Raw genomic sequence first — 20915 nt, 5'->3', positions numbered from 1 at the left:
ATTTGCCTGAAACATATTTGCTAAAATCGAGTTGGGATTGTGCCTCTTGTAGCTACATCACCTCGAGTGTCTTCAGAGTTGGAGCAGGCGCGGCCTCAGACGAGCGGGGAGGAAGAATTGCAGTTGCAGCTGGCCCTGGCAATGAGCAGAGAAGTTGCAGAACAGGTTAGTTTCTCTTGCAGTTTTGTAAGCGTTAGTGTATACTTATCGGCCTACATTAAGAATTTCATACCAGGTTTGTGGAGAGGAGGCACCATGTAGGGATTGATGGTCCTTTTCCTTATCAAGCAGCTCAAAGTAATTTGAGAAATTTGCCAAGAAAAGTTGCCTCCTGGCTTCAATGATCCATGATAACTGACAGCAGCAGTTATTCAGCATGTGTTCAGTATTATGAAGCAACAGCTGCAGCCAAATGTGCGAAAACTCCTTTCGGAAACGACAGTAGTCCGTCTAGTAGAGAAGCAGAGTGTTAGAACTGCAGGACGGTGTGCTCACTCAAGTCAGTTTTCCAGTTTGAGCACTAAAAACAGGAACTCTCCGATGGTGGTGAAGTGCATAGCCTCAAAAGAAAATAAATGCTTGTCAGTGGAAGGTACAAGTTTTGAAAGAGGAGTTTGATCATTTTGGTATTATGTATTGATAGAAAAAAGCACAGCATGGCCAACTCAAAACAGAGAGCAGGGGGATAAAAATGAACAGAGCTAAACAGTATTGAAATCGCAGCTTTATTTAAAAGGCTTTGGGAAATTGGAAGTTCTCTCCCTGGTGCCACAAAGAGTGGGCAGGGGTAGGGATTCCACAATTGGGGGCTGTTACTAGAAAGGCGCTTTCAGGGCCTGGGTGGACATGCCCAGGTGAGGCTCCAACACATGCCCCCCCCATCTACCCACACTGCAGAAATGGGATGCTGGGTGCATGCCTTGGGTCCATGGGCAGCCTGTCCTTCCTGAGGGAGGAAGGGCTGGAAGACAGAGAACCATGCCAGGTACAGAGAGCAGAATGGGCCACCCTCTACCCCACCTCTCCCGAGTGGTGCAGCTGTCAGCAGCACCCGCCCCATCCTCCAGGGCATGGGCTGCTACCAGCAGTGATTGCCTGTTGATGCACGGGAGCTTCTGGGCCAGTGTGGGCTGCAATCCCTACCCAGCGTTACCTCAGCTAGCAGGGACACCACAACCACACTGGCTATCGTATCCCAGGCAGACGGGCGCAAATGTCGGTTGTTATGTGGGGCCTCCAGGATGAGGGGTTGGAGTCGATGATCCATGGGACGCCTTCCATCTGTACAATTCTATGATTCTGTGACTCTTATAGCTCCTGCATTTACCTAACTAGATATTTGAGCTTTAGTGTGCTTAGCTTGTTGGTAGAGGCACTGTCAATGAATGAAGGATGGTGGTGAACCAAGCATGGGACGTGAAGTGGGGGGGGGGCTTTCTTAATGGTAGCCCCTACACTGCGGTGCCCTCTATAAAGAAATCTTTTTACTCACCTCTTTTCTCTTGATTTTTTGGTCTTCACTGCCAAGGGAAGGTTTGACTGAGCTTTTGGTTTTACTTCTTGTTCTTAGATGTAGACATGACCTAAGTTCTTACTGTCCAGCTAGTTTTGTCTGCCGCTTTACTTTGGCTGGCTAAAACTAAGTGACTCATACAAGTATAAGAACATAAGAGCAGCCTGGCTGATGGATCAGGGCAAAGGCCTATCTAGTCCACCCTCCATCCTGTTGTCACAGTGGCCAACCTGATGCCCATGGGAAGCCTGCAAGCAACAGCACTGTTCCCCACTTGTGATTCACAGCAAATGGCATCCAGACGCATACTGCCTCCAACATTAGAGGTTTCTTTTTTCCCTCTTGAATAGTCCGTTGTTTGATTTTTTTAAAAACCTTCTTGCATTCCTGTCCTGTCTTCCTTTCATCATATAACTCATGGAGGCAGTGTCTAATGTTAGTTAAATTATATTAGGCTGTCTTTTAAAAAGATTTGTGTCGCTTTGGCTACTACCAGTAGAGGACCCGTTGTTTTTAAACCTGGCATGAATGAAGTAACAATGGATGACTGTTATATGACTCACGCTCTCATCTTCTCCCCTCCCCACGGGACCTCTTTTTCCAGGAGGAGCGCCTTCGACGTGGCGATGATCTGAGATTGCAGATGGCTTTGGAGGAAAGTCGCAGAGATACAGTGAAAATTCCCAAAAAGAAGGAGGTAGGCCTTGGGTCAGTGAAAATATTCCTAGCCATCACAGGGAAGGTTCAGATGCACTGGCTATGCAGTTAGGAATGGATGGGGTGCTCTCCAGTTGTGTAAGCATGTGAAAGAGTGCATGGTTGTAATTCCCCGCCCCCAGTGCTGGGATAAAAGCCCAAATAAGCAGCTAAGGGCATGTGAAAGAGCAAGATGGTGCATTTTCTTTCCTTGCAATCTCTCTGTCCCTCTCTCTCTGAATGAGTTATGTGTATACTGGAGATGTTGTGCCCCTGCTAAAAATAAACCTCTTCATCTGCAGCACGGAACTCTGCTGGACCTGATGGATGCCCTGCCCTCATCAGTGCCAGCTCCTCAGAAAGGAGAGCCGTGGGGGCCACCACCTGCAGCTAGCCAAGCTGACCCATGGGCCCCCTCCACAGTTAGCAGTTCCACCTCAGACCCCTGGCAGTCATTTGGTAAGAACATGGCAATCGATGGATGCTGCAGTGATGATCTGTTGACCCTTGTTGTGACTCTCCTGGATAAATTACTCCCTTCCAAGGACACTTTGAGTTTAAATTTTCTCTCTAGGTTAGTGACCCCCCCCATTTCTGTTTTGTATATAGCTTATTCAGTGGTAGACTAAGACAGTCTGCTGTTGCCTTCCCCTCTGTTTGGTTAGTTATGAATATTCCTTGTGCAGTTGTCAGGGTAAAAAAAATGAATTATGTCCCGAATGCTAAAACAACAGAAAATGGATAAAATCAGCAAAAATGGAGAAACCTGGCACTGAAAAGAAAAACAGAATAAGCACCAGGGAAGCCTCACTGAAGATAGAATTCCAAAGACTGGGCTTTTGGACTAGGATGGGTGGGGTACAAATAATAAATTATTATTATTATTATTATTATTATTATTATTATTATTGTTGTTGTTGTTATTATTCCTGTAGATTCTCTCAATGCCACCTGCTTTCTGCCACTGTCATCCCTGTGCAAGCCCCTGCTATCACAATTTTTCGGTGTTGGCTGTCATACATGAGACAGTTTGTGATGGCTGTTCCCTCCTTTTATGGTCTCACCGGTCTCTTGCGAGAGTATTGTGCTTTTGTTCTGCTTCGCCTCCTGATTTTGTCCTGTTGATTGCTGAAATATTAGGGGGGGGGGAAATATGACCTGAGATTTCCCTAGACCGACCTGAGCATATTTGCCTGTGTCATAGAGATTGTGGTGGAGTTTTCGCTGATTTCCAAAAAGCAGTTAATATGAGAGTGGATAGGTGTAATGGAATGCTCAGTTGACTGAACAGTGTGCTGCTGGCCTCTGGTTTGAAGGTCTCTTTGTTTTTTAAAACTCGATTCTGGTGCTTGCTGATACAGAACTGCTCTGCTTATGGCAGAGACAACATGTCTTCCTTGGAAAGGGGGCTTGGAATCTCACTGGTAACTATGCTGTGTTACTGATGAAGCCACTATATTAAGCAGTGACAGGACTCCAAGCCAAGTTGCTATAATTAGCAGTGCTACAGCAGTGAATTAGTTTGTTTTTAATACTGTCCGTCATGCAAAAGGATGTATTTATTAGGGGTGGTATTTAAGCAATTAAGTTGTTTGTGTGGCTTTTTTTCTTTCTTTCTCGCAACCAGTGCTTATGCAGTAAAATGAAGTTTTAAATGTGTTTCAATTTTTAACCCTTTCATAAAATGGTTTTAGGATTTCGACGGCCTTTTATTTTTGGGTGGGTGAGGGAGAGCACATACAGTAAAATATATGGTGCTTATTGAACTGTTGTGGAGTATCCAGACATTGTTCCTCACGATAACTCAGCTGCTGGAGAAAGTGAAATGTCCGTGCAGAAGAATAAGCCCTGTCCTAATTTTTTTTGTAGGGACTGGGAATCATGCCACTGGTGCCAGGTGGGCATTCATGTGAGCCTGGCACTGTTAAGGAAGTGTAGAGATTTCTAGCACCTGGAAAGCTTCACTTTTCTGAGTGCGTGTGCGTTCCTCTTCATGTGACACAGCCTTCCTAATTCACACTGGAGGTGCGGGATAAATATATAAAATTATGTATGTAGAAACATGGCAAATTAATGAAAAAAAGGCTAATTCAGAATCCGTTTCCCAGATGTGCGCTAACTTTCAACAGACAGGAAGTTCTTTACATCGGGGAGCATTCAAATGCATTTCCTCTTCCCTGCTCCACCGAAAATGTGAAGTGATCCCATGTGTAGTTTAGGTTTTATTCCAAATTAAATGCATATCGCTCAGCTCTGAAGTGATCAAACTGGAGAACTCTATTAAAGCAACATTAACGGTTGCTTTTTAAAAAACAACAACACAAGAGCCCTGCTGGATCAGACGAAAGGCCCATTTAGTCCACTGGCTAACCACCTTCTTTGGGCCAGAATGTACTACCAGGAAAACATATTCTGTTTTGTTTTGTTTTTTTAAAATAATTTTTATTAAGTTTTCAATTTCACATCTTAAAATAAACATTTTACATTTTGTTACCTATCAATCGACTTCCATCCTATTTCCTTGATACGTTTTATTAGTCTTCCATTCCTGCATATTTTGTTGTAACCATATTAGTCAGTTCTCCACTTTAACATCACTCAAACATTAATTACACTTGATTTTATCTTAATGCGGCCAGCGTTTTCAGCTGTGTACAGTTATTTTCCATATACTCAATAAATTTCCACTCTTCTTTGAATATATGTTCTTCTTGCTTTCTTATTCTGTATGTTAAACCTGCAAGCTTGGACATATTCTACCATCTCAAGTTGCCAGTCCTCTTTGCCTGGGACCTCCCTCACTTTTCATTTTTGGGCTAACAAAACTCTGGCCGACATTGTTGCATACATACATTTTGTTGACACTTAGGGATTTCAGTCTGGATTATTCCCAACAAAAAGGACTCTGGTCTTTTTGGGAAAGTTAATTTAAACATTTTTTTTCAACTCATTAGAGGTCATTTTCCAATATCGGAAAAGCTATTTTGGGCACCTGTTCCTGAATGACAGGTGGTGTCTGTTGGCACTTTGGGGGGAGTGGGGAGGGCAGTGGCTGGAGCAGGTCCTTATGTGATCTGGTTGCATAGGTACCAAGAAATCAGCTCAGGTTCATACAGGACAGAATGTGAAGTGCTTTTAGGGCAAAATAATAGGTAGTTATCTATGAAAATGTCCTGAGGAAGGGAGGGACTTTTTCTTAGTCAATAGGAAAATCTAGTGGTTTTGTGGTTGTTCAGCATCCTGTTTTATCTGCTGGTGTCGGCAATAGATGCGTCAATGAAAAGAACATAGGAAGTTGCTTTACACCAAGCTAGACTATGGGTCTCTCTGGTTCGGTAATGTCAGCAGTGACTTGCAGCAGCTCTCTAGGGTTTCAGTCAGGGATTCCCCCCCCCCCCAGTTATACCTGAAAATGCCAGGGATTGTACCCAGGATCCTTTGCATGAAAAGCAGATGCTCTGTCACTGATGTACAAACCCTTCCCTAAAACAGAAGCTGGTTGGGTGGTGCTATCATTTTAGTTCTCTGGACTAAACTATGGGGCAATTCTGTCAAGTCATTGTGCAAGGCAATGCTGCATTTTTTGTGTGTGTGTGTGAAATGGTTAACAAAACAAAAGCAACACCTCCTAAGCCTAGCAAATCCTGAACCAAGTGGACCATTTGTTGCAAAGGCATCTGGGGCTGTGCAGAGTTCGTTTACCAAACACTTGTTATCTTGGAAGTAATATTCCCTTAGTGGCTGCTGTCAGCACCAGCTACTACCAAACAGGAATAGCAGAACAACCAGAGTTTGGTTCTCTTGTAAATCCCATGTCATTAAATACAGCAAAGGGACCCTTGGCATTGTCCCTCAGTGTTTTACCAAAGGATCTCTACTAGCCAGGCCAAAATGTGTTAGTGAGGAAAATTCCTGGCATTGTTGAGACTGAAATCTGCAATATCGGTTTTAACAGATCCCTTTGAATTAACGACAAATCATTCTCTATATCTTAACGCACAGCTTCATTTTGCAAGTTGAAAACAAGAGACTTTAAATCCCTTGTACTGAGATGCATTGTTTGCTTTCCTGATCTGCAGTTGACCATGGCACTAGAGCAATGAAAAGACACTGCCACTCTTGCAAAGATGGCCTGCTTTTGTATATAGAGAGTTGTTCCAGCAGGCTGGACTCTAAGGGGGACGCCTTCAACTCTCTAGCAAAAGATAATAGAATCATAGAATTGTAGAGTTGGAAGGGACCCCCGAGGGTCGTCTAGTCCAACCCCCTGCAATGCAGGAATATGCAGGTGGCCCATAAGAGGATTGAACCCTCGACCTCTGCATTATTAGCACCACACTCTAACCAGCTGAGCTAACAGATACTGTATAATCACCTGGCTCTGCTCTAGGACAGGTTCATCAGTCCCAGGTTTTCCATGAAGCTTTTGTGTGGTCCCTTCCCTGTTCCAGAATCCCAAGTTAAGGCTTTGAACGTGCCAGGATTCCGTTGGCTTTTGTAGGTAGATTGCTTCAGCATAGTATGGTTTGGCACGCATGTGCACTAGATGCTTCCAGAACCAGGACACAGTCCAGAGAGTCTGCCCCAGTGGAAAACACTAATTGGCTTCTTAGATACCTACAGCTGCCCTTCTGCTTGTTAGCCATGTATTGCAGAGGTCTTTTGCAATGCTTACCTTGCTTATCTCACTTGTAAAATAGGGCAGGAGCTGGTGCTGCAGAGAGCCGTCTGGTCCAGATTATGCACCTTGTACAGAAATGGAATGCAGAATTTCCTTGGCTGCTATCACCCCTTTTACTCAGCCAAACATGGTTCTGGGCTTTTGCTGGGATATTGCATGTCTCATAATGTAACCTACACAAAATGAGACGCTATTTCTCTTCATCCTAATTGTCTACTCCTTGGGTCAGATTGCCTTTTTTGTTGCTGTTAATCAAACAGCATATTAGGGAAACCAAACTAAGGCCTGGGTCCTGGGGCTGTAAAGCTTCTCTTGTTAACTTTTATTCTTGACACAGGAAAACTAAATCAATTCTGTGTATTAAGGTACAATCAAAAACTTGTCGCTTCTAGCTGCAGCTGTGGCCTCTCTCTCTCTCCCCCCCCCCCCGGCTTTCAGCATTCATTAACGCCTGCGATAAGAGCCCCTTGTTGGAATTTGCCAGCTACTTTTCCCCCCAGGAGTGGTTTTGTAGAAATTAGATTTATGTATCTGAATGCCAGCAAAAAAGGGTGACTCAGAGCAGAACAGAGGTTTTTAAGTCTTGCTTACCACTGGACTGTGGCCTTTCAAGGGGGATAAGGGGCTTCTCAGAGGAGAAGCGTATCCTCCTAGATGCCTCCCTCTTTCCCTCTAGTTTCTCTTTGCCTGCCCTGCTTTTGTTATCTGTCTCATGAAAGAGCGACTGTGCTGGAAGCCTCCATTTATGGCAGGCCCTGGCAATTAGCATTTCTTGGATGGCATCATTGATAAAAATGCAGCAGGAGGAGGACGAGGAAATGGGACAAGATTAGTTGTGTTCTCTGCAAAGCACTTCAGTGGCTTCCTGGGTTTTTGTTGTAGTTGAAACAATTAAAACCGGGAGAAAAATCTGCCACCTGTTGATGAGCGCGAGCTCCTTTCAGCAGCAAAAACAGCAGCTACCCAGAATGGGGTTTGGAACTCACAAACTTTGGCCACAAAATGAAAAAAAGGCAAATTGGTTACTGCTTGGAGCCAGCAGGTGTGGAACAGGGATGAGGATATTTTGTGTCCTGGCAGACTACAGCTCCCACCATTCCTGGCCATTGGCTGTGCTGACAAGGGCTGATGGAAGTTGGTCATCCAGCAACATCTGGAGGGCACTGGTTTTCTGTTCCTGGATGCTCTTAGACCAGGGTGCCCCAAGTGTGATCTAGTGCCAGCCATTATATCCCTTTTATATTCCCTCCAGAGCCAGTGTGGTGTAGTGGTTAAGAGCGGTAGACTTGTAATCTGGTGAACCGGGTTCGCATCTCCGCTCCTCCACCTGCAGCTGCTGGGTGATCTTGGGCTAGTCACACTTCTCTGAAGTCTCTCAGCCCCACTCACCCCACAGAGTGTTTGTTGTGGGGGAGGAAGGGAAAGGAGAATGTTAGCCGCTTTGAGACTCCTTCAGGTAGTGAAAAGCGGGATATCAAATCCAAACTCTTCTTCTTCTTCTTCTTCTTCTCCCCCCCCCCCTTTGTGAGGATATGGCTATGTGTCTGCCTCGAACTCCCTGGGATAAAAATATAACAATGAAGTATAAGAAATAGGAACGTTATCAGGAGGACATCCTGCTCTTCTTATCTCACAGCACTAATTGCTCCCTTCTGCACTAAATTCATTCGCTCATTGATGCTGAACCAAACTGATTCCTGCATTGCAGGCAGGGGGTTGGACTAAGCGACCCTTGGATCCCTTTCCAACTCTACAATTCTATGATTCCATGAATCTTGTGTTGGAATTTGCATTTTAAGAACTCTTTATGTACACAGAGTGACTGTCTTTCAGTGGAATTTATTTTAAGCATAGCCATACTTGAGGCCAAAGAACATGTTGCGTTGGGGTAGGTTAGGAAGTGTTGGTCATTCTGCCAGAGTTTGTCTAAAACAGTTCTACCTTCCATGTCATTTTGCTGGCATGCATGACATGGGGGATGCACACAGCCCTGATCCTGTGCTTGACGGATGATGCTGGGTACCGTATATACTCGAGTATAAGCCGACCCGAATATAAGCCGAGGCACCTAATTTCCCTACATAAACCTGGGAAAGCTTATTGACTCGAGTATAAGCTGGTTCACTTTTGCCGCTGTGGAAGAGGAGGAGGAACGAGCAGCCCGAAAGCAGCCCTTTGGGCTGCTCCTTCCTCTTCCTCCTTTGCTGCTGTGGAGCTCACCCCATCGCGGGGTTTCGAACCGCCATTCTTCTGATCAGCAAGCCCTAGGGCTCTGTGGTTTAACCCACAGCGCAATGTTCCCTTGTGTTATACAGAGAAGGCTGGGATCCTGTCCTATTTAAGCAGGAGCCAGGGAAAGTGAGCACCTGTGGGGTTTCTGCCTTCTGGGGTCTAAAGTTTGCATTTATGTGAGCAGTTCAGGAATGGAACAAGCTGCCTGGGGAGAGTAAAGAACCGCCGTTCTTGTACACTTCTTAAGGTATGGTTGACTGGGGTGAGCGGGTGGTGGCGGCGGCACGAGCGGAGAGAAAGGGCTTCTTTCTCGCCGCCCCCACCGCCCTGAAAAACAAGGCTTATACTCAAGTATATAAGTAAGTCCAGAATGGGTAAGGATTTGGCAACTGCGAGAGAGCCATACCGTGGTTAGTGTGTCAGCCCAGGAACAGATTGCCAGGTGCAAATACCTAATTTAGCTATCCGTTCATTGAGTGACTTTGGGCTAAGTTACTCTCAGTCCAGCCTATCTCACAGGTAGCACCTGTTCTCAAGTATATATGCCTGTTAATGTATTGCTTGGGATTATGTTTTCTTTGCCGTCAGGTGCCAGACCAGCCGCCTCCACCGATCCCTGGGGAGCCCCAGCAGTGCCCTCTGCTGCCCAGCCTGTTCCAAAGAATGTAGACCCCTGGGGTCCCTCTCAGCCACCCTCTGTGGCAACAAAAGCTGCTGTTGATCCCTGGGGAGCAGTGCCAGCAAACAAGCCTCTTTCTGCTTCTGGTAAGCAGCATGTATGCGACTCACCTTTCTGTTCCTTTTGGGGAAACCTCCCTTAGTGGAGTTCACAGCAAAACACATGCCTGCTGGTGGTTCTTGCAGCTGCGGGGATGGTTGGCATTGGCACAGAATCTTAACACTTTTATGAATGCACCATTTAGAAATATCATGGTCTGTCTTGGGCAGTGGTGGGTGGTTTTGTTTTGCCTTTGTTTAGGTGAACTTTCTAGGCCAGTGGTTCCCAACCTGTGGGCCACAGACCACTCCCTCTTCCTTGACTGAGTTATCCCAAGGGGCCAGCCAGAGTTTGATTTCCTTTGCATTTTGAGCTTTGCTGGTAGCACCTTGTCAGCCCTGCAGTGCTGGTCCCTCTCACCTCACCTGTTTTGGTCACTCCTGGGCCACGCTTGGTCACATGAGTCCTGTGAAGTGGATTGACTTGTTTCTGCAGGCCTGAAGGCCATAATGGCAGGTGTACTGCTGAAAATAAGCAGCCTGAGCCCTGTGAGCCACCTAGAGCTTCACAGAGGTAGGGCAGAATGTGAATGAAATCAAATAAATAACCCCTCCAATCTCTCTTAAGCCGAAGGGAGTGGAATCACTTGCTCTGCTAATCCCAAAGTGGCCACTCGCAAACTGGTGTCCTCCAGATGTTGTTGGACAGCTTCTCCCATCATCCCTCACTATTGACTCTGCTGGTGGGGGCTGCTGGGAGTTGTAGTTTAAAATGTCTGGAGGGCACCAGCTTGGAAAAGGCTTGTCCTAAAGAGGTAATATTCCCAGTTCCGATAGGGACAGTTTGGCCCCTGCTGGGACAGAAGGGGAAGCAGCTTCATCTCTTGCCTTACAGATGTGTCTCTTGCTGTGGCCTAACTGAAGCCCGCTAACAGTAGGACCTTGTTGTTCTGCCCTGCAGGTAGTAAATCTTTTGACCTCTTCAGCAACTTGAATGGGGCAATTAAAGATGACTTTTCTGAATTCGACAACCTTCGGACATCTAGAAAGCAAGGTATGTGTGAAATAAATGCCAAACGAATGTGTGATAAAGGTGCTTGAGCGTGATAGAGCTTTGGAATTTCCAGTTGCACCAGTCCTCTTTCTGCACACACACACACACACCCTCCAAGTGTGTCTAGACTTACCATAAATGGAAGATAAAAAGGCCAGTATTTTGGAGGGGAAACTGCATATTTTTAAAGCATATTTTCTGATCTTTATTTAGAACTTCGTCCTTCGATAATTTTTAATCAAGATGTACCTTTCAGGCTGTCAGCCCGAAGCCTGGAGACATTAAAAATGTCACAGTTGCAGTAAATTAAGCCGAGGGCTAATGGGGTAGAGGATGCTGTAGAAATTTGGCTTGAGTGGAAATTCTAAGTTAAGATTTTGAGAGCACATGATCCGCTGGGAATGACTCCGGGCACCACTGAAACAGGCCGGACTCAACCAACACCATTGTTGTACAAGGCCCCTCCGCTGGTTTCAGTTGTGGTTGCTCTGGAATTCCCAGTGCACTTTGCTCCAAGGCGTTTGACCGGAGGGCATTTGGGAAGCTGCTTGGCTCTCCTGTTGCACTGTACGTTTTGCAGCTATTGAGAGACAGCAATTCAGTTGGGATTTGATTTTCTTGTGTGCAGTGGGTTCCGTGGCCCCCACAGAGCCAAAACGCATCTTGTTCATGGTGTGGCGGAACAGAGGATGCTGCCTTATGCTAGTTCAGGCGTATTTATACATTCGGCCCAGTAGGCCTCGGCGATGTATCAATACATTGTCCAGGACCGGTTTGAAGGCCAGAGGGCAATGGAGCCTTCATCTGCCGGTATATCGTGGGTGGGGTTCGCCTGCCACCCTGCGCCTTACCTCCCTTCTCCAACTGCCTCATTCCTCCCTGCGCCAGGTGCTGGTGACGGCAGGAGCTGAGGCTGTTTCACCCCGGCCCCTCGTGGGACCATAGCCAAATGATGCTCCTTCCTTTTCAACATTGCGATGTATCAGCCCATCACGATGTTTAGTTGGTGATACATCATGATGTTGAAAAGATGATATCGCCCAGCCCTATAGCCCAGTATTGCCTGTTCTGAAAGGCAGCAGCACTCCAGCACTTTGGGCAGAGAGAGAGAGCCCTTTCCCATCTCCTGCCTGAGAGGAATTGGACCTGGGACCCTTCTGCATGCAAAGCACCTGCTCTCTTGTTGAGCCACGTGGCACCTGCCTAGTCCATCACCTTTGGGTTCTCTGTGTAGCGGAAATCTATGTAGAAGAAAAAGAACCACATCTGACCCCATCCTGCATATTTTATAGCTATGTATTTTTATTTAAGCGGTTTGTGTGATCTGGCTAAAGGCAGGTCAAGCTGTCTCTCTCTCTCTCTCTCTCTCTTTTAAATAGTCAAGCCCTTTGATCATGGGGCATGGCTGAATGCACAGTTTTGTAATGGCAATAGAATAGAGGGGAGTCAAAAAAATCTCATGCTTCTGAATGTCTTCTCCATAGAGACAATTAATCCGTGTCTGTATCCAACAGCACTCTAAAGAAGGATACCAAGGTCAGTTTGTAGAAACTTTCTATTATCTTACCCTGTAATTGCGATTCTAGAGTCCTTATTCTCCAGAATGGGAAGGACTCGTGCCTGACCTGCTTTAGATGCAACACCTTTTAATAGTCCCATTAAATGAAGTGATTTTGGGGGAAGTAAAAGCAAGCACACACCAAGATTTGAGGCTCTCCAGTGGTAGAAAGCTATAACGTCCCCATTTCCCCATGTTAGGTGTATGTCTCATCCTTAAATGCATTTACTTAGAAGCAACCCCATTGAGTTCTAAGCACATTGGCTTAGGACCTCAGTCCTTTAGCATGGCAGTAAAAACAGGGACAAACGAAATTCCATTACAAATACAGAAGCATGTATTCTGACATGAAGGAAACATATCTCCCACCCACCCCTTTTCTCCCCAAAAAATCATATTTTCTTTTCTGGCGACTCAGGTTCCACTTTGTCAGCCCAGAACAGTGGCACGACCAGCCCTGATCTCTTTGACTCTCAGCCTGCCAACTCAGCCTCGAGTAAACAAAGCACAGCTCGGAAAACTCCCGAGTCTTTCTTGGGCCCCAACGCTGCTCTGGTCAACCTGGATTCCTTGGTGTCGAAACCTCCCAAGCCAGCCCCTTCACTGAACCCGTTCTTGGCTCCAGGTACATCTTGGTCTTGAGAGCAAATTTGCTGTTCAAATGGAGCGGGGGGAAGGGGACGACAACAGTCGTTAAAAACAGAAGTTGGCATGCTTGGTCAGACTCAAGGGTTCACCCAGCTCAACACCCCACCTACTCAAGAAGGCAGTTCAGAAGCAGGGAGGTGTCCATCCCTTGTGAGTAATCCCAAGCCTTGATAGTTTACACATGCTGCTCCCGTGTGTCTTCACAGTGGCCCTGCAAGGCAGGCTGCTAATGTTGTTGCCATTTTACGCATGGCGAACAGAAGTTGAGGCCCAGTTTTCTCATGCCCACCTAGAAGTATATCCTCTCTGAAACTGAAGTTGTACCTTAGCTTAAATTGCCACTGGTAGAGTTAATCCTGTATGTAACAAATCTAATCACTGAGATGTATGCATTATGATGTATCTCTCCATTCTTCTAAGGAGCTCAAGGTAGCATACATGGTAAATTCCCCCACCAGGCTGTTTGCGTGTTGAGGTCCCCAACCACCCTCCAGGAAATAACTCACACCACAGACATTAATTTTGGTTTGTTTTTTGGCATAAATTTTTGGCCACAACTTTATTAAAGTACAAGATGAGTGGTTGCATAGGCATTGGTTTAGACTATCTGACCCACTGGGGACAGAACTGACGACCGTCAGTAAAGGGAAAACACTTTGGGGAGAGAATAGGAGCCGGGGGACAGACCCAACAACTCTCCCCAAATGCTCCCAGGGGCTCTTGCGTGGCCCTAGCCCCCAACCAGGGGATACGGACAAAAGCATGGCGAGCCCCTGGATTCCTTTAACGGAATTCCCACGCAGCAGCAGCAGCATTGGAGGGGCAGACACAGCCAATCTTTACCCCTCCAGCAACGAACACGAAAACCAATGCCTAACCGCCAACCTTACAAGTTGTGACTAATTGCTACGCAGTAGGCGAAAACCAGAAGGCACCAGCCAATCAGCCAACTGGAAAAATTCCTACCAGGCCCCTGCACCAACAGCAGACGACCCCATGACAGGCATAGCAAGGTCAACGCAGAGGCCTAAAACGAGGGAGGGGAGGGCGGGCGATCCGTTGCAAGCAGCAAAGAGAAATAATACAGGGCGTGCTGAGGTTTTAAACCCTCTGTCTGTCCATCTACCAAATTGCAACATGGGTTTCTCCCCAACAACACCAAATGCCCCAATCAAAGCAGCGACCATCTAAGATCCATCCCACTCTGGAAGGGTGGTTTTACTGGCCCCCACCGCAACCCGTGCTCTCTATGAAGGAGAACACACATTCCCTTACCATTCTCAGTAGCAGGACAGTTCTGTAGGTTGGAGCAGCCTGTATTTTCTTCCACCTTTAAAGCGGCTGCTTATCAAGTTCGATGGGTGGCTTTGCCTTCATGCATTTTGAGAGCAAGTTCATGATTTGGGGCCAAGGTGGGCCAAATCTGTTGCACCTGTGCCCTGGGGATGAAAGGGTTTTGTAAGGGGAGTGCTGTAGTCCGTAAGCCCAAGGGGTGCATGTGGAGATACAATTGGAACAAAGCGACCACAAAACACAGCCAAGCAATCTTTTTTTTGAGCTTCAGTGACTGGTTTGGGCTATTTTAGTTCTCAGTAGTTTGAGAACACCCTCAGAGGAAGACAGCCAAATTTTAGCAGCTAATGCCCTGCCCCTCTTGTTATCGGCGCTCACGAAGAAGCTATTACCAGGGTCACGAAGGTCCGTCAAAAAAACCCAAACTGTATACAAGGAATTTGTAGCTTGGCAGTCAGCCCAAATGTCCTATCCTGGGAAAGTTCTTCTTTGCCATTTTCCAGCTTCTCCCTCCCTCCCTGGATATGGCTTCCTTAAGTTACACATTCATGACATATGTTAAATATGGGCCAGGTCCAAAGAATCCATGCAGCAGGTTCTGTGCATCCACGATCGCTCCAGGCTTCTGTTTTCATGCTTCATGCTGACCTGCATTTGAAACTTAGGGGGAGTTTCCAAGGCTGTCTCTTGTTGAAAGCAAAATGCTGCTATATCCGACAAGGCACGCACAAGCTCCGAGGCACTCCCTGAAAGTAACCCTCTGCATTCTGTCTGTGGAGTGCCTGTGCCGTTTTTTAGATGTTGACTGTGTTTGTCAGGGCTGTCCACCTGCAAAAGCGGAGAGGAGAAATCAGTATACAGCAGTCTTTCACCAGTGGGGCCGATGGTAGCTGTACTCCAAAACATCTGGAGGGTGCCTGGTTGGCAAAGGCTGGTACAGAATTTCCTTCGAAGAACAGCACTGGCAGCAATTTGTTACTGGGCTGAGTTAAAGACTGTTGTGTTGACTTATAAAGCCCTGAACAACTTGGGGACCTGGATGCCTTTGCCCATATAAACCACACCAGCTCCAAGCCCTCTTGGTTTGTGCCACAGCCTGTGGGGACAACCTTCTCTGTCATGCTCTGTTTGTGGAGCCATCTTTCTCCCCCCCCCCCCGAAGTAAGGCAGGTGCCAGTCTTGCTTACCTTTTGGTGCCTCATGAAAACATGGTTATTCACCCAGGCCTTGGGATAACTCTCAGGTTCTCCAACCATACAAAGGGAGGTGAGCGCAGTTGGGAAGGGAGATGTCACAACGCCTTGGTAAACTCTGCAGAATCGTCTCTTGGTTGTGCTAGGAAGCTATTGGCAGTGGGGCAATAGCATTTTCCTCCCAAACAGTTTTTCTGGCAACGTTCTTTGCTCAGATATGTAACCCTGTTGCCCTCTAAAGAGATCTCACCCCAGAGCAGAGGGGATCACACTCTTCTGCCTCAGGTTTAGGGCAGCCTGGGCAATGTATCGTCTTTTGGGGGAAGCTTGGAATGGTGTGGAATCTGTCTTGTATTTGCACAGATGACTCCTTTTCAAATCAGATATACTTAACAGGCTCACCTGCCTCTCTTGCCCCCCCCTCCTGTCTTTCCCCTAGGAACGGCCGCCGCCGCCGCTGCTGCTGCCCCTGCTGCTGCCACTCCAGCTCCAGCTCTAATCAACCCCTTCCAAGTGAATCAGCCTCAGCCGCTCACTCTCAATCAGCTGCGGTCGAGCCCCATCATGGGAAGCAGCCCGTCCTTCAGCAGTGTGCCAGCAGCGGGCATGGAGCCTGTACCTCTGCCTTCCGTGGTACCGGTGGCGATGGCACCCGTGCCAGTCATGGGCACCGTGGCATCTCTTACCAGAATGGGCCAGGGGATGAACGTGGGGCTTGTGGGCGCAGCGGCTCAGCCTCTTCACAGTACTGGGCTCCCGCCCTCGGCCTCCCAGCCTGCTAACGCTACCAATCCGTTCCTCCTATAAAGGCCAAGGCGGTGGAACCTAACTTGGCAAGAGGTTTTGCAGAACTGAGTGGAATTTTCTGAGGCCGGTTCGGGCTGAACTGTGTGTGCACAAGAGACTTTGGGGGTTGCGGGGGGAACTAGGCTTGTGGTTTACAGTTGCATTCGTTGCAGATTTCTCTCCCTACTCACTGTTTAATCTCAACCTAGTCTTCTCCCACAGATGGTACTTCTTACTTTCAGCTTGCGGGAGCATCGCATAAAAGGTTCACACTTTCACCATGAAAATTAGATTTTCTTCTCTCCCGCTCCCCCCCCTTTCGTTAATCACTTCAACATTATAAGAAGTACCTGCCATTTTTAATAGCTCTCTTTGTAGACCACGTGCCGGACTGTGAAGCAGCTGCAACCTGCGTCTGCCAGAGCCCCATCCTCATAAAGAATAGATTGGGGACTCAAGGGCGCTAGTGGACATATTTGCACATAACTATATACTGTTCTAGACTGTTGGTTCACCCATAGTCCTTATACATCTTAGGAGAAGAGAGAGGGATATGGGGTGTCTCTCCCCTGCTTGTACACTAAAACATGGTAGCGCAAACTGTACCCGTGGTCTGGGGTTGGGTGGGGTTGGGTTGGAGCTGGCGGAAAAGGCAAGCTTGTCGAAAGCGGGACAGAAGCAAGCTCTCATTTGGTTGTGAAATCCTACAGGTGTGCTGTTTTTTATGCAGTGTTGAGTTTGTACCCTTTCAAGGACTCGTCAAGGACTTCTGTCTGAGTGGCTGGCATGCTGCGCTTGTGTTCAGGAGTGTTTCGCTCTGTGCTTGTCCGATAGTGAGTTCATTTGGACATTAATGTGCGTAGTTATCCTTTCTTTTAAAAATTGACTTGCAATGCAGGTTATAAATGAAGAGGGGGGGTGAGGGAGGAGGCAACATTGAATTCAACTTCATTGGGGCAAGTTTGGGAACTAATTTGGGATGAACTCTGCTAATATGTAGTATACTTTTTTGCACTTTTTTTTTTTTAAAAAAAGAAAGACTAGTACCATTTTGGATTTGAGTTGGCAAGATTGGCGCTCGGTTTCTGTCTTGCTAATTTTTATAATGTGGTTCTTATTTAACAGTCTGTAGCTTCGATAGACTTTATCAGGTCTAGCTAAAAAATTAAGTTACAGTAACTTTATGATTTAATGCCCTCTTATTTATATATTTTATACATACATATATATATATATATATTAGCTCTTGGTTTCCATAAAGAGAATTTAAAAGGGAATACTGATAAACCTTTTGCTTTTGGACGAAGAGTTTGAAATGAAAACAGAAGCGCTCCTGTGGCATAAACTTTGAGTGGCATATGAACGTAAGATGTCATTTATAAGGAAAACACTACAGTTGCCTTTCCCCCCTCCCTGTTTTACGATTATGTCTCCCTCGTGTTGAATGGAAAGACTCTGAAGCCTTTTATAGACAGAAGATCATGAAAGACCACTTCTCTCTTGTAATAACTTTGGGAAACTTTTAAAGGAAAACGCTGTATGATTGTTAATTTTAATCAACTAAATTCTTCTAACTAAAGATGCACTCTGTGCTAATAACCTGCTCTGTTTACAGTCTTCTTTGCAAAGTGGATTTTTGATTACTCAGTTAGCCATACTCAGGTTGAAGTCGTCACGACCGGCTCTCTTTAAAAATGGCAACTCGCTCGGCTAAGTGGGCTGCCCTTTGTTTTCCTAACCCTTCTTCTTTGCAGTGCTAAGTGGCAGAGCACCTCCTTGGCAAGCAGAAGGTTCTTGGTTGAGTCCCAGGCGTCTCCAGGTATGACTGGGAATGCCCCCCCCTTAAACTCTGCAGACCCACTGCCAGTCAGTGCCCCCACTGCACTGAGACAGGTGGACAGAGACTGGGCGACATCTCCAGCATCAGACCAGAGTGTTGAGGTACCCGGTTCATAAGCTTTTGCTCGAAGATCGTGACAACAGTGGCATTAAGGGGCCTGCAATCATATTGAGAAATGCTAGTGGCAGCTTTGGGAGTCTTGAGGCTAATGCAGCTACTCGCCAGGATGCCTGTGGCTGTATAAGCCTAACCTCCTCACACACACACCCCCGGTGACTTTTCATTTTCTTAGCCCAGAAATTCTGGATCTCTCCCTTGCGTCCAACAGGCCTCAACAAAAGTTAGCTCTTCGAGCAACAGTGGAGATGCTATGAAGAACCCAGGTGGTTTGGAGTTCTAGTCCCAGGCCAGAACTTAAGAACTTTTGCCTCCAGAACACGTTACAGCAAATGGGAGCTGAATCAAGTATGTTTCAGCCCATTGATGGTGTATTTCCTGCTTGTCGGCTATGCTTTTTTTGGTTGGGGTGGGGGAGGGGGAGGGGGTGGAGCTCATCCTGACAGGCAGAGGGAGGTGGTGGAGCAAATTGGTCCAGTTTACAGCTTGTCACATTTCCAGAACCAACTTGCGAACCGAAACACGGCCACCCTTCCAAGATTTGCGCTCGCTGAATTTTCCGATGCAGTTCTCCACAACCGGAAAATGTTCAGAAATGCATTTATGGGGGAAAGTGGACACGGCGATGTCTATATTTGAAAAAAAATGACACATACAAAAATGCATTGCGCTAGGGGGAATTATTTGCAGATTGGGGTGGGTGGGGGAATGATTACATGAAGAGAAGCATGCACAAAAATGCAGTCACATTTTTGTGCAGGACTTATAAAAATTGCACCCTGGTGAGAAAATGGGGCAGACCAAAGTTAATATCAGAAAAAACGAGAGAAATGGAAATTGACACATTTGGTCATGCTGACATTATGGACAGGTCTTGATCCACATTCAATGGGTTTTCCTAAAAAAAATGAAAATAAATAAATAAAACATCTTCGCATCCATATTACAAATGTTTCCTGCTCAAGGTAATGCTTTTCTTAAATAAACATGAAGTGTAGAATTAAAAAAATAAAATGTTTCCTGACACTTCTTGTCTCTCTTTCTCTCCTGGCTATACACACCCACACCCCTGGCAATCTTCTTCAAATAAAGCAATTTACGGTAATGCTTTTGAAAGGAAGGGTATCGAAAAACAGCCTTACTGGTCAAGTTGACCCAAGATTTTGTGAAACCATTGTGTCATTTTAAGCCCTCGAAAAAGGTGATGCGGTTGTTAACATTCTGCTACTTGAAGCTGAAGTGTGGTGTGTGACCAACGCAAAGATCTTTTTCATTGTGTCCTATCAGAATTGCAGCCTGCCATAATGCCGCTGGAAAGGGAGCAGGAGTCGCGCTGTGGCGCCGGTGCAGTTTTGCCTCTTTGCTGCAGCAACGCCTTGTGGGAAACCACTGCTTAAAGTCAAATAGCATGGAGGCAAAGGGGCATGCAGCCGATTACTCATCCGCATGGGGACTCTGGGCTCCCTGGTATTCAACTCTTCCATTCCCCATGACAATGCAGTAAAAACGCCTCTTTTGAGACATTTTAAAAGTTGGTTCATGCGTACAAGTAACTTCTTGCCAGAGCAAACAAGTACCCGGATCCCACCGGGGGTCAGAATAGGTGGAGAACTATGGTGCTCTGCCCTCCTTCCCTGGAGCAAATCATCCTGCTGCAGCCTTCTTGCAGACCTTTCCGTTAACCTTGGGTTCGCGTTGCGCCGAAGGGAGGGATCAGAGGAGTCAAAAAGACACTTCAAGGGGATTGCTTCAGAGAAAAAGTTTATTTTGCATGCAGAAGGTAAATGCTGTGTTCAAGCAAGTACAAAGCTAGTCGGCACCCAGACAGCTCTTATAGAGGTCTTTGGCTCTCCCCACCCCAGGAATCTGCCTCTTGTACATCCTTGTCCATATAAGGAACATTTCCTGTTGTACATTTCCTTGTACGTATAAGGCAAAAGGACATTTAGCCCTGAGTTGGTTCCTGTGCTAGCATGCACACTTCAGCAAGGCCATCCTATCTGTCTCTGACCTAGACAGTTCCTACTTCCATGTGCAAGGTTGACCTTCTACTGTTATCTCCAGACTCTTAGTCATAGCTTACACAGTAATATGCCAGTCAGGAGTGCAATGCAGATCAAAGTTCACAGCAAAAAGGAAGATTTCATACAGAAAAGCCTCCACTCAAAAGAGTCTCCATAGGAAAGAGTTTTTTCCTCTTAAAAGAGTCTCTAACAGTATATTCAGGTAAATCTATCCAGGTTAGCTAATTAACCCCTTCACTGCCTTAACGGGGCTCAAGGGCTGTGTTGCTGCTGACAGCTCTCTGCTCAGCCAGGGTTTGGAGCAGGTCAGGAACAAGAGGAATAGGAATAGGAATAGGAATAATTTATTATTGGCCAAGTACATTTTCCAACATACTTGGAATTTGTTTCGGCTACATTGCAATGTAAACATACAGACACTGTTCCTCTCACAATACAAAGAAGTAAAGAAACCCCACCCATATTTTACCTCCCCTTAAGCTATACAACTACGAATTTAACAATTTAATGGCACAAGGGAAAAAACTATTCTTGTGCCTGGCCGATTTTGTATATGAAGTCCT

General features: G+C 46.3%; 1 protein-coding gene across 5 annotated transcripts in view; it reads left to right on the top strand.

Annotated features, from left to right (window-relative positions):
* Positions 1–17974, top strand: part of EPN2 (epsin 2) — a 43005-nt gene extending 25031 nt beyond the window's left edge. For 4 of the 5 annotated variants that reach the window (XM_033166428.1, XM_033166429.1, XM_033166431.1 and 1 more), the window contains 7 exons: positions 53–165; positions 2118–2210; positions 2512–2668; positions 9711–9887; positions 10801–10893; positions 12870–13076; positions 16025–17974. In XM_033166428.1, coding sequence (XP_033022319.1) covers positions 53–165; positions 2118–2210; positions 2512–2668; positions 9711–9887; positions 10801–10893; positions 12870–13076; positions 16025–16392 — 1208 coding nt within the window. In that variant the 3' untranslated portion in view covers positions 16393–17974. The remainder of the gene's footprint in view (positions 1–52; positions 166–2117; positions 2211–2511; positions 2669–9710; positions 9888–10800; positions 10894–12869; positions 13077–16024) is intronic. The other variant, XM_033166432.1, reaches the window with a different exon arrangement.
* The last annotated feature ends 2941 nt before the right edge of the window (positions 17975–20915 follow it).

This window comes from Lacerta agilis, chromosome 13 (genome assembly GCF_009819535.1).
Source record: "Lacerta agilis isolate rLacAgi1 chromosome 13, rLacAgi1.pri, whole genome shotgun sequence".
Lineage (NCBI taxonomy): Eukaryota > Metazoa > Chordata > Lepidosauria > Squamata > Lacertidae > Lacerta > Lacerta agilis.
This window is presented reverse-complemented; position numbering and strand designations above follow the sequence as displayed.